The sequence below is a fragment of the Mesoplodon mirus genome (genome assembly GCF_964341445.2).
Source record: "Mesoplodon mirus genome assembly, chromosome: 11".
NCBI lineage: Eukaryota > Metazoa > Chordata > Mammalia > Artiodactyla > Ziphiidae > Mesoplodon > Mesoplodon mirus.
In genome coordinates, this window is record NC_138987.1 from 60814422 (window position 1) to 60830991 (window position 16570).

At 48.2% G+C, this 16570-nt stretch overlaps 2 protein-coding genes across 2 annotated transcripts; one reads left to right on the forward strand and one right to left on the reverse strand.

Moving 5' to 3' along the window:
* Positions 1 to 467: 467 nt before the first annotated feature.
* Positions 468 to 4932, reverse strand: MIP (major intrinsic protein of lens fiber; the record flags this gene model as incomplete). Its single annotated transcript, XM_082636811.1, has 4 exons — positions 468 to 1677; positions 3429 to 3509; positions 3939 to 4103; positions 4573 to 4932. 4 exons carry the CDS (start codon positions 4930 to 4932, stop codon positions 1492 to 1494), a joined length of 792 nt encoding a protein of 263 aa, XP_082492937.1. The 3' UTR covers positions 468 to 1491.
* Positions 4933 to 13933: 9001 nt separating this feature from the next.
* SPRYD4 (SPRY domain containing 4) lies at positions 13934 to 16570 on the forward strand. Its single transcript, XM_082636810.1, has 2 exons — positions 13934 to 14175; positions 14543 to 16570. Exons 1-2 carry the CDS (start codon positions 14091 to 14093, stop codon positions 15079 to 15081), a joined length of 624 nt encoding a protein of 207 aa, XP_082492936.1. The 5' UTR covers positions 13934 to 14090; the 3' UTR covers positions 15082 to 16570.

Consider the following 16570-nt stretch of genomic DNA (forward strand, 5'->3'; position numbering starts at 1 on the left):
TCTTCCCCTGCACCTAGTCAAGTGGATTATTCCAAAGTCTTAACAAGGTTAGTTAGAAAAGTCAGGCTTTATTTGTGAGGAAATGGAGAGCTCAGCTACGTGGAAGAGTGGTCTTTTGCGGGGCTGGGGTGTCTGTCTTACTATAGGTATAGGTTTAAAGCTTGCGAAGTACGCAGGAGGCTCCTAAAAGGAAGAGGTCAACATAAATATTCATCGTCAGGTCAGGTTCTCTTCTGGCTTCTGTTGAGATGAGTGTATTTTCCCAACAACAAAAGAAAATAGGGATCAAACAAATAATATCTTGTGAATAATGAAAATTTGAATGGAAGGAATCAATTTCTGGGACATGTAAAGGGTTAGATTTGCTGAAGATGAAAGGACAGGTGAGAGAAAAATGAAAAGACACACACAAAAATGGAAAATAAAGAAGACTATAGAACTAGTGATAAAAGCAGAAAGATGCCATTTGAAGAGTGTTTTGGGCTGCTCTAAAGTAAAACTGAGGGTCAAATCCTCTCCCTCCTATGTCCCCCACCCCTACCTCTGCATTTGCTCCAGGCATCAGGTTTCCTGTTTTGGCCTTAGGGAGCTCTTCTGGGCTTAAGTACCACCTGCTTGGAGGCCACATTGCGGGTGTGTCAGGCAGAACAGTTAAGCTACTTAATTTTTCTAGATTCTAGGCTCACCCACCTTTTGCTTAGGTTGGGAGCTCAGTGGCCCAGGACCTCCAAAGAGATCCATCATGCCAGAATGCATGCAAAACCCAGCCAGTGGATGTAGATAGGTTGATGTGGATTTATAGAACAGTTCACACCCCAGTGTTCACTTTTCTCAGAGCTACTTCCCCACTCAAGTCCCTGGGGCAAGCATTTCTGAGATAAGTAGGTTACAATCTCGGGTTAACTTCTCCAAAACTTTTTGGCATCCTGATCTGGGGCTGATGCCTCCATTTCGTCCACCACGCCCAGCTGCTTCTACCAACTCTTGGAATGCCTCGTCTCCTCCACTTCTCTCCATCTGCCTCCTCTGAGGAGTAACTAACTGCTTCCCAGCTCCCTCAGAAACCTAGAGCCATACACTTGACTGGCAGCAGGGTAAAGGCCAGAAACTTAAGGTCTTGGTTCCCTGTACTTACCACACTGGGTTGGGAGAGGAAGGTATAGGGTGACACCTCTTTTCCCTTCCCTACCTCTCATGCCATGCCCCAAAACTCAGACACAGTCACATTCACTCACAGTCATACGCACAATCATGCACACACAGCGGCGAAGAGAGGTGGGATGGGGAGGAAGGGAAGTTTGCACCAAACAGCTCATGAATGCAACTTGAAAGATTTCACACGGCAAAAGGCAAAAAAATAAAACACACACATAAATTTAAAAATAAAGAAGTACATGCCCCTCCCCACAGTCTCTTTCTTTATCCAGGGGCTGGCTCAGCCCCTCCATGTAAACCCAGAAGCTTCCTATTCCCTCTATTCAACTGGAGCTTTTACAGGGCCTGGGTCTTCAGTTCAACAGGTTCGCCTGTGCCCTCTGGTTGTCCATTGGAGTCACTGGGCCTGGCACCCTTGAGAATAGACAGTCTCTCAGAAACACTCTTGAGCCGGGGGAAGAGGAGAAAGTCATAAAGGAGACTGCCCAGGCCTGCTCCAATGATTGGGCCCACCCAGTACACCTGCAGGAAGAGGAAAGGAATAATCAGGTTTGGGGAGGGGACCAAGAGCAAGGCTGCTCTTTTTCCAACCCCATTGTTGTAAAACAGACATCCTGCACTTGGCACATACAGCTGGGCACTACTTAAGCAGAAATCAGTGTTTGTTTCTTTGTTTATTTTAAAACTTTAGACTCCTGCACTGCCTGCACCACAGAACTTACCATTTCTTTTCCGACTCATTAAATTATACCTTTATCCCACACCTTCTTAGCACGTGTATATTCTATTTTTTGCTATCAGTTTGTACTAGTTTCCATATTGCTTTGAAAATTTCTTTTTAATTGTGGTAAAGTACACATAACATGAAATTTACCATCTTAACCATTTCTAACTGTACAGTTCAGTAGTGTTAATTATATACATGTTGTGCAGCCCATCTCCAGAACTTTTTCATCTTGCAAAACTGAAATTCTATACCTATTAAACAACTCTCCATTTCCCCCTCTCCCCAGCCCCTGTTACCTACCATTTTACTTTGTTTCAATAAATTTGACTACTCTAAATACCTTGTATAGGTAGAATTATATAATATGTGTCTTTTTCTTTTCTTTTTTCTTTTTTTTTTTTTTGGCTGCTTCTGGGTCTTTTGCTGCCTGTGGGCTTTCTCTAGTTGCGGAACTTGTGGGACCTCTCTAGTTGCGGCGAGCGGGGGCTATTCTTCATTGCGGTACGTGGGCTTCTCATCGTGGTGGCTCCTCTTGTTGCGGAGTATGGGCTCTAGGTGCACAGGCTTCAGTAGTCGTGGCTCGCAGGCTCTAGAGTGCAGGCTCAGCAGTTGTGGCGTACGGGCTTAGTTGCTCCGCGGCATGTGGGATCTTCCCGGACCAGGGCTCGAACCTGTGTTCCCTGCATTGGCAGGCAGATTCTTAACTACTGCGCCACCAGGGAAGTCCCCAATATGTGTCTTTTTCTGATTGGATTCTTTCACTGAGCATAATGTCCTGAAGATTCCTCCATGTTGTATATAGCATGTATAGAATTTGCTTCCTTTTGAAGGCTGAATACTATTTTATTGTATGTATATACTACATTTTGTTTATCCATTCATCTGTGAGGGACACTTGGATTGCTTCCACATTTTGGCTCCCGTAAATAATGCTGCCATGAAAATGGGTGTACAACTCTGAAAAGTTTTTTGAATTATTTTCATACGTTTAGCTGGTATATGGCCAAACAACACAAAAATAGCTAAATTTTTATTGAGGACTTATTCCATATCAGATTCTGTGCTAAATATTTCACACATATAATTTTCACATTTATTTCTCATAACATCCCATTTTGTAGTTAAGGAAACTGAGATGCAGAATGATTGAATTATTTGTCATGGTCACACATGAGGCTAGTAAAGTGCTAGAACTGGGATGAAGCCCAGGCCCATTTGTGTTCATACATATCCTGGTCTCTGAGAGTAGAAGCTTCTGTCTTCCTGATCAGTATTCTGTCCTCATAGCTCCTAGTTTGGAATCCAGTGAATACTTAGTAAAAATCCCTAACTAACTAGTGAAGGAACAATATGAGCGAGAGCCTATCTTTCTAGCAAAATAATGAATCCTGCTCACACAGGCATGCAAACTCTGTGCAGCCCCCTTAGCTGAGTGTTGGTAGAGCAGTCAACACACCCAGATGGAAAGCAGGAACCAAACCTGGGAACCTGCAGTCCACACCCATGCAGGAGGGCCCCAGGATCTTGCCCTTCTCCTCTCACTCACCCAGTGGTTGGTGAAGTTTCTGGTAAGAATGGCAGGAGCAAAGGAGCGGGCAGGGTTCATGCCTGCACCAGTATAATACATCTGCAAAAGACACAGTTGTAGCTGAGACACTTCCCGCCCACTCCACCCCGGCTTCTCTCCCACCACCCACCTGCCCACCAAGGGTTGGCACCTTGCCTCCAGCCAGCAGCAAGTAGGGGAGAACAACCTGCATGGAAGTCCCACAGTGGGGTGAAGTCACTAATGCCCCATCTGGGGACAGACTATGGATCCCCCGGCAAAACCCACATCTACCCGTGATGCATGCCTTTCCACCTTGGGGTCAAGAAGGATAGATAAAGCCATCACAAGGATGGACTTCCCTGGCAGTCCAGTGGTTAAGACTCCACGCTCCCAACGCAGGGGCACGGGTTTGATCCTTGGTGTGGGCAGGAAGAATACTTAAAAGTCGACAAAGGCTTGGGGGACCAGGAATCCTTAAACAAGAAGTTGCTCCCCTCTCCTGCTTACCCCAAAGAGGTGCCCCAGGGTGAGGGAGAAGCCAACGGCCAGGGCCACGGAGCCCAGGCGGCCATTCCGCCTCTCGTCGTATGTGGCAAAGATGCAGAGCACGAACTGGAGCGTCAGGAAGATCTCCACTATGGTGGCCTGGCCCACACTCACCCCAGGGTGCAACTGGGCAAAGGAAGAAGAAGGGGGGCAGTGTATTAGGGCTGCCACAGCCTTACCTACTCAAGGCTTCCCCGGCAGGAACCCCCTTACGGCATCCAATACAACCTCTTTCATAGTAATTGTAATTGCTCCTTAATTTCTCCTAATAATACTCCTTCATAGTAGAAATAAATGCACCCATTAATATGGATGAGGAAACTGAGGCCCCATAAGGTAAAACAAGTTTCTTCAAGAACCTGCAGGAGTTGGAAGAAAAGCTGGGACCTGAACTCAGGTCCAGGGCTCTATGACTTCCTTATCCCTCCACAGCACCTGTGATCCTCCCCACCCTGAACACACACACACACACACACACACACACACACACACACACACACACACTGTCCCGGACCCCTGGGGAACTGATTTACCTGCACTTCAGGAAAGAAGTCAGGGCACCAGTTTCCCCCAGCCCCACTCAGCCAACCATTACCGTGTTAAGTGCTAGGTTTCCTCGGACGGCAGTCGGGGTAACACTGTACAGCACGGCGGCCCCAGCCACGGCTCCCAGGAGTTGGGCTGCCATGTAGCATAAGGCACGGAGCAGGGACATCTGGGAGCCCACAAGGAAGGCGAAGGTGACAGCAGGATTGACATGGGCTCCACTGATGTGGCCCACAGCCTGCACCAGTGTAGCCAGGGCCAGGCCAAAGGCCAAAGCCACCTGCAAGATATGCAGTGGTCCAGGGGCCCAACGCAGTGAGGCCCCTAGCCCGAAGAAGACATAGAAGAGGGTGGCAAAGAACTCAGCAGATATGGCCCTCCAGAAGGAGGCTGACCGCAGTTCCCACATGGCAGGGGGGATAGGCACAATGCCTGGGTCCCTGATACCCCCCTGGCCTGATCTGGATGGACAGCTCCCTTTATAGAGGACTTTTAATCCCTGGGAGGGGCAGGCTGAGGTGGCTGGCCCAGCCTCTTAACCCCTTCACAGCTGCGGAGGGCTGGGACCACTCTTGTGCATCGGATAAAGCTGCTGTATTTTCCCCTCCCTCCTCAACTGGGAGATGAGCACAGCCATGGGTGTGAGGGTGGGGATAGGGTCAGGGCTCATGTCAGGCTCTGAGAGAAAAGGACCAAGAACAGGGGAACTGGAGGAATCTGCCTTTCTCTTCAAGTCAAAGTTGGGGTTCATAGTCCTGACTGACATCTACATTAGAACATTCCTCAACTCTGCTTGGGAGGTTAGTGGAGCTGAGTTCACTTCATGGAGTATGAGACTGCTCCTGGGGGCCTCCAGGTTCCTCTGAACAAGCCGGGGTAAGGGTGGGGGTGGGGATCAGGAGTGGGGTCCAGCAGGGAAGTTGGATAGCTGAAGAGAATCCTTTAGTTCTCTGGGATTAGAGGACCTTCTCCCATTGGCTGGTTTGGGCTGGAATCTGTGGACCCTGCAGCTCTGGGACAGAATAGTTCTGCTGCGTCTGGCTTTCTCTGAGCCTGGGTTCCCTCCCCCTGACCCATGCCAGCACCTCCCTTTCCAAACCCTCAGCCTGGCCTTTTATTTTTATTATCTAACTATCTATCTATCTATCTATCTATCTATCTATCTATCCATTTATTTTTTACCACACCGCACAGCTTTCAGGGTCTTAGTTCCCAGACCAGGCATTGAACCTGTGCCCCCTGCAGTGGAAGCTTGGGATCCTAACCACTGGACTGGACCGCCAGGGAATTCCCAGGCTGGCCTTTTAAACCACAGAGATAGAGAGCAGGAAAATGCTATCTTCCATGGATAGGCTGAGAGTGGGGTTGGGGAGCTGAGGAGGGGAAAAGGGGTGAGTAGTTAAACCTCAGACTCAGTTTGTACTTCATCTTTCCTAACTCTAAGATCGTAGCAGCAAGTACTGAGAGGAAGGAAACTGAGTCATGCCTATGAAGCAATGGGAGTGTCTAATTCCTCCTAAACTGGCTGTGATCAGGACACTGGGGTCCTAAATCTCTATGCCTAGGGAAAGGTCTGGGGGTGTGGGTATCTGGGGAAGCAGGCTGGTCAAGGAGAGAGGAAAGGACAAGATGGGGAAGAAAAGCTTGGGGAAAGAGGTTCAGTTGTGGACAGGCTTAGTGAGGGACTTGGGATCTAGAGATGGGGGCTGTGTGGTGGCGGAGAAGGCAGAATGGGACACACTGATAGGCTCCACCATCTCCACATCGTGGCAAGTCACAGAGATCACAAGCTGTTCCTGTGTGAAACACAGGAATTGGGAGCCACATATAGGCTATTGAGAAGGGGATGTCATGAACAAAGGACTATTCTGTGCACTTGAAATCCATAAAGAATAGCAGTAACAACAAAAATCCTGGCTTTACCACTTTCTAGGTGGGGAAGTTACCCCACTAGATACAAACTCCAGGAGGGCAGGGACTTGTTGATTTGCATACAAACCCCATGCTTGACACACAGTATGCAGTAAATAAGTATTTGTTGAATAAATTAATGTAAGCTCTCTGAGCCTCAGTTTTCTCTGGATCAAATAAGGTAATGTAGGTACAAGCCCAGGATGGTGCCTGGCACAGAATAAAGCACTTAATAAATTGGAGCCATTTGATGAGGGTTTTATCAACAGGAACCATTAACCCTATAGCCTCTTATAGTAAGGAATAGAAGAGCAAAGAGCAGCTAATTTGGTGCCCTTGTAGACACCAAATAAAATGGTTAAATTTCCTTATTTGGAGCTACCAACCTCGCTCCTTCACTCTTTTTAAAAATTAATTAATTATTTATTTATTTTTGGCTGTGTTGGGTCTTCATTGCTGTGCAACGGGCTTTCTCTAGTTGCTGCGAGCGGGGGCTACTCTTTGTTGCGGTGTGCGGGCTTCTCATTGCAGTGGCTTCTCTTGTTGCGGAGCACGGGCCCTAGGCGCCCAGGCTCAGTAGTTGTGGCATGTGTGCTCCGTAGTTGTGGCTCACGGGCTCTAGAGCACAGGCTCAGTAGTTGTGGCACACGGGCTTAGTTGCTCCGTGGCATGTGGCATCTTACCGGACCAGGGCTCAAACCTCTGTCCCCTGCATTGGCAGGCAGATTCTTAACCACTGAGCCACCAGGGAAGCCTTTACTCTTTATCAGATGTTGATAAGAACCCCATGGAGAACTGAACCCCAGCCCATTTCCTTTCACATCAGCCTCCCTACTTAGCTGAATGCCAAACTTTCAAACTAGGGATGAGCTCTCAAAATCTCACATGAATTTTTGCATATCTTTACATGTAATTAGCATACACAATATTTTCTATTAGCCTAGCCTCCTGAAGGAAAAAAAAAAAAAGCTGTGTCTCCCTTGAGGAATGGAACCCAGCCTTCCCCAAGACTGCTGCTTGGTATGGGTGGGGTTCTTATCTATGCCAGTCCTCCAGAAGTCACTGAGAAACCCACTGCCAGCCTGCCTGGTCTACCTGCTGGTGAGCCACAGCAAACTGGAAAGTGGAGAAGAACTCCATGCCCTGGCCCTGGCCTATATAACTCCTCTTGCTCATCTGGAAGGGACCAGAGGTGCTAAGACCAGGGGTGGAGGACACATACATCCCTCCCACTGTCCCACAGCTCCCACCATCTATCCACAAAGGCAGCTTTGAGCAGAATCTGCAGCAAGTCACCCAAATTCCTGAGTTGCTGAGCCTAACTCATTGGCCTATTGCATCGTATTGAAAGTGGCTTAATGAGAGGATGCACAGAGCAGGGCTGCCCCCTCTTTTGTTCATTCCGTAAAGTCCTAGCCATCCACCCTCCTTAACTACCTAATGTTGTCTTACTCAGGGAGAGGGGCTGCTGCTTACCTGAGAGACCAGCTAGGCTGCAGTCACCCATGGCAGTACCAGGTAGAGGAGGACTGAGGCCAGGATGGCTGCTGTGTCTGGGCCAGAACATAGGATACCCGCTGGAAAGGGTCAAGCCATTGGGCCCAGAACAGTGCCAGAGGCAGGGACGGATTTGTCTGGGCCCCACTGACCTCACCAAAAACCTGTGCCAGGCTCACCACCCTCCAGGCAGGGGGTGAGGGACTGTGCCTGACACGGAGCTCCCACTGGGGCATGATGCCCTAAGGACAAACCCCATAAAGGTCAGGGTATCCAGGCCTTCAGCCAATACCTCTCCAAAACCGCCAGCTCTGTAGGTCTTGGGGGAGAGGAAGGAGAAGGGAAGGCGGCAAGATCATGCTGTCTTCTCCCCCCTGTTCTCCCACTCCTCTCCTCCTTAACCTCTCTCTGTCCCCATCCCCTTTAACAAACTCTCCCAACCAGGCCTCAGCCTCTTCATTCTGTACCTACTGACCCCCAACCACTTGATGTGAAAGGAAGGAAGAAGGATTAAGAGACAGAATAAGGAAGTGATCAGAGAATAAGGCCCCCTTTGTTGGACTGGGATTTATTTTTTGTTTTACTATTTTTTAAAATTCTGAGGCAAAATATTTTTATATTTATTTACTTTATTTCCTTTATTTTCTTGGCTGCGTTGGGTCTTAGTTGCGGCACGTGGGATCTTTGTTGCAGCAAGCGGGATCTTTTGTTGTGGCGTGTGGGCTCCAGGGCGCGTGGGCTCTGTAGTTTGCAGCACGTGGGCTCTCTCGCTGAGGCTTGTGAGCTCAGTAGTTGTGGCGCGAGCTTAGTTGCCCTGCAGCATGTGGGATCTTAGTTTCCTGACCAGGGATCGAACAAGCGTCCCCTGCATTGGAAGGCGGATTCTTTACCACTGGACCACCAGGGAAGTCCCTGGACTGGAATTTAATGTCGGAGAAGAGGAAATGTCTTGGCTTCAATGGGAGAAGGATGGAGTCTATAGAAAAAGATGGTGGTTTCTCCTCTCTCCAGGAATCTGACCACCCAGGTCACCATTTTGCCAGCCTGGTCTGGAGTCTCTGTTGGGTGTCCTGCTCCAGTTTGGAGACGGCTATTCTAGGTCTAGGTGGGTGGAGTTGGGAGATGAGGAGCAATTGTTTCAGGTGCTGGAGAAAGAGGCAGCCAGAGAGATGAGAGCTCCGCTCCTGTGTCAGGGAACATCCCTCATCTCCTTCCTTCAGCCAATACAGAGGAGCCTCATCCCTCAACCTGCCACCCCTAACCCCAGTCAGTGCCCTTCCCAAGGTAGCCTTCGACATTTGTACTCACACATTCTCACACCTAGGCATCCACTCTCTCCAGCCTCGGCGCTTCTCTCTCCTACCAAGCTTTTCTTCCTCTTTAGCCCTTCGACCCCAGCCTCACTGAGTGAGGGGCAGGAGCTTATAATGGCTTCAGTCAACCAGAGGTACTCACAGTTAAAGGAGAGACTCATTCTTTCACTCCCTAATCATCTCTATGAACCTGGGTTTCAGGAGCCAGAGAGGTAAAGAGGAAAGCTAATGTGTGGATCTGGAAGACAATGAAAAGAATTCTGGGGAAGGGGAGGTAAGGCCATTCCCATCCCTCACCAGAAACAGAGTCAACCAGTGAAAAGGTACCAATGCTGAAAGAGCACTTGGGCCACTGGAATGGGCAATGGAAAGCACCTGTGAGGAATTGCCTGGGAGTGCAGGGGATTCTTGGGGTCAGCACTCGGGATCACCCAGGACACACCCTAGTTCATCTTTGGCTTCTTTTCTGGCTAGTTTGTTCACTTTTTTTGCTACCACTCTACTCTATTCTTGTATTTGGGGCTCTTTTCAAGGATTGCCAACAAAGTTTACTTCTAGATTCTCCACCTTTCTCTCTTCTGGCCTTAAGTAAACATATAAACATTTTTGAAGTTTTTTCCACTAGGAACTGCAGAAATGGATAAAAGGGATTTGTAAAGTAAGAAACTTGGGGTAGTTACAGAGTTATTTTAAGTCTTACTGGCTTATGGTAGTAATCATCCTGGAGTCTCATCTAGCTCTACACTTGATTATCTCTTGGTTACTAACCATCAGCCTTTCAACCTATTTATATTCCTGGAGCTAGTGATCCTAAGTTTACTCCCCTCTTCAATAAAGAAGGCCCCATTTCTGTCCCATAGAGGTGCCACAGGAAGCATAATCCATACTACTAGGGATCAAGTGAGTCTATAAAGCTTAGGGAATCTTCAGGCAGAGCTATTGGTCTTGCTTCATTTCTCCACAGTTGGTCCTATGTGATTACCCACTACCTTTCTGAAGCTACTCCCTAGCCAGCCCGTATCACCAGGACCTAAAGAATAACCCAAGTTTGAGTTCCATAAAAATATCTACTTTACTGACCATACAGGATTGTACGAGGATCAGATGAGATATGTCCAAGCAATATATACAAGTTGGCTGCCTTAAAGTATAAATGAACTGATTCATGAATTAATCAGATATAAACATGATTTATGATTATTTAGTATTGACCACCCTCTCTAACAATTACAATGTGGTTGAACAGCGATATGGTCCTGAGGGGCTGGGTGACCATCCATCTCTGCCTCTACCATGTGGAATCTCTATCCCAGCCCCATATTTAGAGTGCCAGGTCAGCATGTAACCCAGGGCCATTGTGTGGACAGTTTCAGTAGGACAAAGGCCCCAGCATAGCACAAGCTAGCAGCCCCTTTGGCTAGCTCCTGATGGCCCCCCTTCTCTCTCTTTCTCTGGCTATGCTTTGCTGACTGTTGACTCCTGGCAAAGCCCAGAACAATCACCAAGCTCTGAGTGCATCATCCCTCTCCCACTCATAGCACTTGGAAAAGACCAGGGCCCCCACATGTTAGAAATGGGGTAATCCAAGAAATAAAGAGTAAATACACTGGCCTATCCTGTCCTTTCCTCCTTCACTACTTTCTTTCCTGTGGAGTCAGATACAACTCCAAGCCAGGCAGACCAATGCTCACTATGGGTCAGGTCCTGTTCCAAGCACTTCATATGTGTTATCTCAGATACTGGTATTCCCTTGGATTGCACCTTCAGTTTATTCCCTAATTACTCTAGTTTACATCCTCTCCTTGGATGACTTCATCTAAGTCATCTCCTCCCTTGAAATTTATATCCATATATCTACGGAACGGTTTACCTACTTGGGTGTCCTGCTGACCACAAATTCAGCCTGTCCAAAACTGAACTAATTATTTTCCCCCATCCAAACATGCTTTTCCTTCTGTATCCCTTCATAGGTTGTCAGAAACCTATGTATCCATTTTCCTTCCCCCATCCTCTCACTCCCATCTAACAGTCACCAAAGTTCTATCAGTTCTACCTCTTGGATAGCTGAGCCCACACCATGTCCCACCTAACTCTAGTGGCCTTGGACCCTGCTTAACAGTTTCTAGTCTCATCCCCTCCAATTCATTCTCCATGTTGCTGTCAGCTTGATGTTTGTAAAAGTACCTGTAATTTGTCACTTCCCTGTGTTCCCTTCAACAGCTCCTGAATGCCTGAAAGACATTCTTATCAGGGCATACATGACTCTTCAACATCCAGCCTCAACTTTTCTAACTGCTCTCCGTATCTCCCTAGCGTGAAACTCTGGCAATACTGTGCTCCTTGTTGTTCCTCAAACACCCACTCTGTTTCATAACCCAGTGCTTTAGTCTAAGCTGTTCCCTGTACCTTGAATGTCTCTTCCTCTTTCTTCTGTCAGGTAAAATTCTATCACTTCCTAATTATTATGCATGGAAATGTTAAAGAGTTAATTACTTGTTCATTAGCAACGAGGCAGGTAAATCATCAGAATGAGGGTGAGTTTATCAGATGGATAGTCAGTATGTAAAAGTGAAATAATGCAAGCGATGACAGGTAAGACACTATACCCTGAGCAGGGAATAAAGTAATAGAGTTGTGTCTAAGTGACAGCGTGAAGGATGTGCAGTGATTGCTTCAGCTCTCAGGACCAAGGGGAACCGAGGGAGAAATCCTACAGAAACACAGTCCTGGAACTCTTCTCTCATTACTACCAAAATGCAAAGTATTGACAGAGCAGGACTTTACTGAAGGAAATGTCACCTTCACGCCTTTCCTCCTAGGCTTGAAAAGAATAGAAACCTCTCTTCTCACATACTAAGTAGGATGAAAAGGCTGGGCCAGGCTGACCCCTGGTGGAAGGAATGAGCTGTTGCATGCAAGAATCAGCACAAAACTCCCTTTTATAAATTTTTAAATTATTTTTTAAAAATTTATTTATTTATTTATTTGGCTGCATTGGGTCTTAGCTGTGGCATGCAGGATCTTAGTTGCGGCCTGCGGAATCTTTCGTTGCGGCACGCGGGCTCTCTAGTTGTGGCACATGGGCTTAGTTGCCCCATGGCATGTGGGATCTTAGTTCCTTGACCAAGGATTACTACCGTGTCCCCTGCATTGGAAGTCTGATTCTTTTTTTTTTTTTTTTTTTTTTTTTTTGCGGTACGCGGGCCTCTCACTGTTGTGGCCTCTCCCGTTGCAGAGCACAGGCTCCAGACACGCAGGCTCAGCGGCCATGGCTCACGGGCCCAGCCGCTCCGCAGCATGTGGGATCTTCCCAGACCGGGGCACGAACCCGCGTCCCCTGCATCGGCAGGCGGACTCTCAACCACTGTGCCACCAGGGAAGCCCGTAAGTCGGATTCTTAACCACTGGACCACCAGGGAAGTCCCAAAACTGTCTTTTCACTCATTCATTTATTCATTCAAAAATAGTGAACACTTACTCTGTACTAAGGGGAATACTGACACCCTGGAGCACAGATAACATGGGAGTTACACCCCATTCTTAAGATTTCACGGACTTCCCTGGTGGCGCAGTGGTTAAGAATACACTTGCCAACGCAGAAGACACCGGTTCGAGCCCTAGTCCGGGAAGATCACACATGCTGCGGAGCCTGCGCGCCTAGAGCCCTGCTCCGCAACAAGAGAAGCCACCGTAAAGAGAAGCCCACGCACCACAACGAAGAGTAGCCCCCACTCACCACAACTAGAGAAAGCCCAAGCGTCCAGCAACGAAGGCCAAACGCAGCCCAAAATAAATAAATTTATTAAAAAGAAAAAAAAATCACAACCTAATGATGAGGTAGGTAGCTACCTCTTTAAATGTTCCCTCAGCAGCACTGGGGAGAAGGTAAGACCAGTTAGAAAGCCAGTGCAGCAGTCCAGGGGAAAAATAATGTGATAGGGATTTAATAACAATCAGATATGTGAAGTGAGGGAAACAAAGAAGTGAAGAACTTCCAGGTTTCTGGCCTGGGCAAAGGATTGGTTGTGGGTTGCAGTTCACCAGTCTGTGTAGAAAAACGAAATTAGCTTTAGACATGTTAAATTTGAGGTGACTGGGGGACATTCAGGTAGGAATGTCCAATAGGCTGTTGGATATACAGATCTGGAACTCAGGAGAGAAATATGGAGTAGAGATTTTGAGAGTTCTCCAATAGGTGATAGTGGATTCTGCCTTCGGGGAGAAGGCATTAGCTGAAATCTTGAGCAAACTCGGGTTCCCCCACCTGAGAAAACCAAATATTGAGTTAAACCTTCCATTGCCAGTCCTGAAAACACAAAACCAACACTTACTTAATATTTATTAGAACAACTGCCACTTACCCAGTGATTGCTATTTGTCAAGATGTATCCTAGGTAATTCTCTCGTTTAATTTTTACTACGGTCTGACGGCTAGACATTTCTGTTTTACAAATAAGAACATTAAGGCTCACAGAAGTTAAGTGATTTGCTCAGACACACAGAGGAGCCGGGTTCGAATAATACAATTATTGTTTAATTCTGAAATCTATACCTTTAACCGTGTTGTTACACCATCTTTCTAAACGTCCTATTTAGTTAAAACGTGAACAGCATTCCTCTCCGCGGAAAAATTGAATAAACTGTTCGGGATGCAACCAGAACAGAATTCACTAAAATGGCGGCTCCCTGCGGGGCGCTGGCTCCCTTACGTCATCACACTGCGCTGCTGCCTCTCGTGCACAAAGTGCTAGGGGAGCGGGCGGGCACATGGAGGGGTCTCAGCCAGTGCGGAGGGGGGCGAGGCGGGGCGGGGCAGGGGGCGTGCCCTGTTCATCCGTGGTGCAAGATGGCGCTGCCCTTTGGTCGTTCGCTATGCTTGTGCCGCTGGGGAGCAAAACGCTTGGGGGTTGCCGCCGTAGATGCCCGCAGAGGTAGGATTATATCCTTTTACTCCCTTTTACTTCCAAAATAGTTTCCGTCTGTTATTCCTGGAGCCCGCTCGGAGAAACAACTCCAGCCCCTTCGACTCATTCCCCCTCCCCCACCGCGTTGGTCTTGAGATTCCAAACCTGGGACACTCTCTGGTTTCTTTAAATTCCAGCGCTTCCCCAGTCCGAGTTTTTCGGATCCTTGGGCTGCCCATACTAAAGCGCCCCCACTCTCTTACCCGCTTGACGTTCCGACTCTTCCGCGTTTCCTCGTGATCTCTTGACTGCCTGTTTCAGATCGGAATATGTACGTCACTTGTTCTAGAGTTCTAGCGCACATCATTATCCAGTCTCTTTGCTCTGCCCGCAGGCGTCAGTTTCAAGCTGGAAGAAAAGACCGCTCACAGCAGCCTGGCACTCTTCAAAGGTGACACAGGTGTCAAATACGGCATGGTGGGATTGGAGCCCACAAAATTGGCCCCGAATGTGGAGCGCTTCCGGGAGTGGGCAGTGGTGTTGGCAGACACAGCGGTTACCAGTGGCAGGCACTACTGGGAGGTGACAGTGAAGCGCTCCCAGCAATTCCGGATAGGAGTGGCAGACGTGGATATTTCCCGGGATAGCTGCATCGGTGTTGACGATCGTTCCTGGGTGTTCATCTATGCTCAGCGCAAGTGGCACACCATGTTGGCCAACGAGAAAGCCCCTATTGAGGGCATTGGGCAGCCAGAGAAGGTGGGGCTGCTGCTGGAGTATGAGGCCCAGAAGCTGAGCCTGGTGGATGTGAGCCGGGTTGCTGTGGTCCACACACTACAGACAGATTTCCGGGGTCCAGTGGTGCCTGCTTTTGCCCTTTGGGATGGAGAGCTGCTGACTCATTCGGGGCTTGAGGTGCCTGAAGGCCTCTAGTATGTCCATCACTGGAGTCCCTAATCACGCTCTTGGCCAGCCTCCTGATCCAAGTGTCTGAAACCTTTTAGCTGTGCCCCAAGCAACTGCTAGGTCCCACAATTCAGTGATGGGTCCTCTGTGCAATATCTGTCATCTTCCTCTCCCCTACCTTGTGAAAGCTAGGCATACAGCTACCCTCTCCCCTCCCCCAGACTATTGCCAGTTTTCTAGGCTACCATGAATGTACTTTCTCTGACTTGCTTCCTTCAGTCTCTCTGCCTCCCTGTGCCCAGGACTTTCTCAGACTGTATTCAGTCCTAGGGTCTTACTTTTCAGCTTTGTTTGAATTTATTCATCACTGTGCTACTTCTCCTTCCCTTTGCCCACATGTAACCTGTTTGTTTTGGGGGCTCTACCGAATCTCTCCAGAGTAAATCCTTTCTACCTCTGGCTGGAGGAGTAGTGCAGTGAATGAGTTTGCCCTTTCTGTACAGCACATACAGAGTCTGGGCTCTGGCTCCCTCAGGTAGTGCTTTACTGACTGTGTCAGAATGAGAACAGAGCCCTCCTTGCCTAATACCTCAGTGTTACAGACTCTCAGCCCCAGACAGCTGCAGCTCTCCTCACCCTGAGTCCATCTGCCTTACTTTGCACACCTCTGACACCTGGTCAATCTGTTGCAATCATTGGACCAGTTACAGCCACGACCAAAGGGGAAGAGACATGTGGGGATTAGTACTAGAAACTTTATTCTTGAGAAGTTCCATCTTCATTTCTGCTACAGTTGTAACTTCCAGAGGGAGGAGGGAGGCCTGAAGTCTTGCACAATCCATTTTGGGGCCTGTTCAGACCAAAGCACTTGTCCCCACTTGGAGCAGAATACACTTAACCTAAAGCAGTATTTGGGATTGAAGAAAACCTAGTGGGGTGAGTATGTATGTGAAATATGTATTCTTTGGGCTCTGTATGACCCTGTCGTTCCATCTTACTCTACCTTTATGATGGTGATGCAGCTGGATGGCCCTAGGGGAGAAAGAGAAGGACTGGGTCTAGCAAAAATAATAATTTGTGTAATTAAAGTTTATTTGAGCACAAAATACTTTCTCTGTCTATAAAATTGCTGTTAGCAGTAGCAGCACTTCCTGGCCAAGGGGGGCAGATCTCTCCAGACGACTAAAGCCTGGTGCATAGCTCCTCTCTTTCTCTGTGGATATATAGATGTGTGTGGTGGCTAGAGCCCCTTACCAGAGTATCTCTCTCTCATAATGGCTTCTTCAGAGAGAGGAAGAGGGGACCTGCGTGAAGACCTGGGATGATCTGGAGTGGGCTAAGCCATTAGGCTGTCCCTTAAAGAAGCCCACAATCTTCATGGATAGCTCTACTGCAGGAGTCCACAAAGGCACTTCTCTATACTCTGTCTGCCAAGGGAATGGGGTATTTTGACTCTCACTGAAAGCACTGCCCCCCCTACCCCACCCCCTTGAAGCAGTGCGGCCCTCTGTAGCAT

What these genes read in the sequence shown, in the direction of transcription:
- SPRYD4 (XM_082636810.1), top strand. Translation starts at nt 14,091, where the DNA reads ATGGCGCTGCCCTTTGGTCGTTCGCTATGCTTGTGCCGCTGGGGAGCA. An exon ending in CGCCGTAGATGCCCGCAGAG is followed by an intron (nt 14,176 to 14,542) that starts GTAGGATTATAT and finishes CTCTGCCCGCAG; the next exon opens with GCGTCAGTTTCAAGCTGGAA.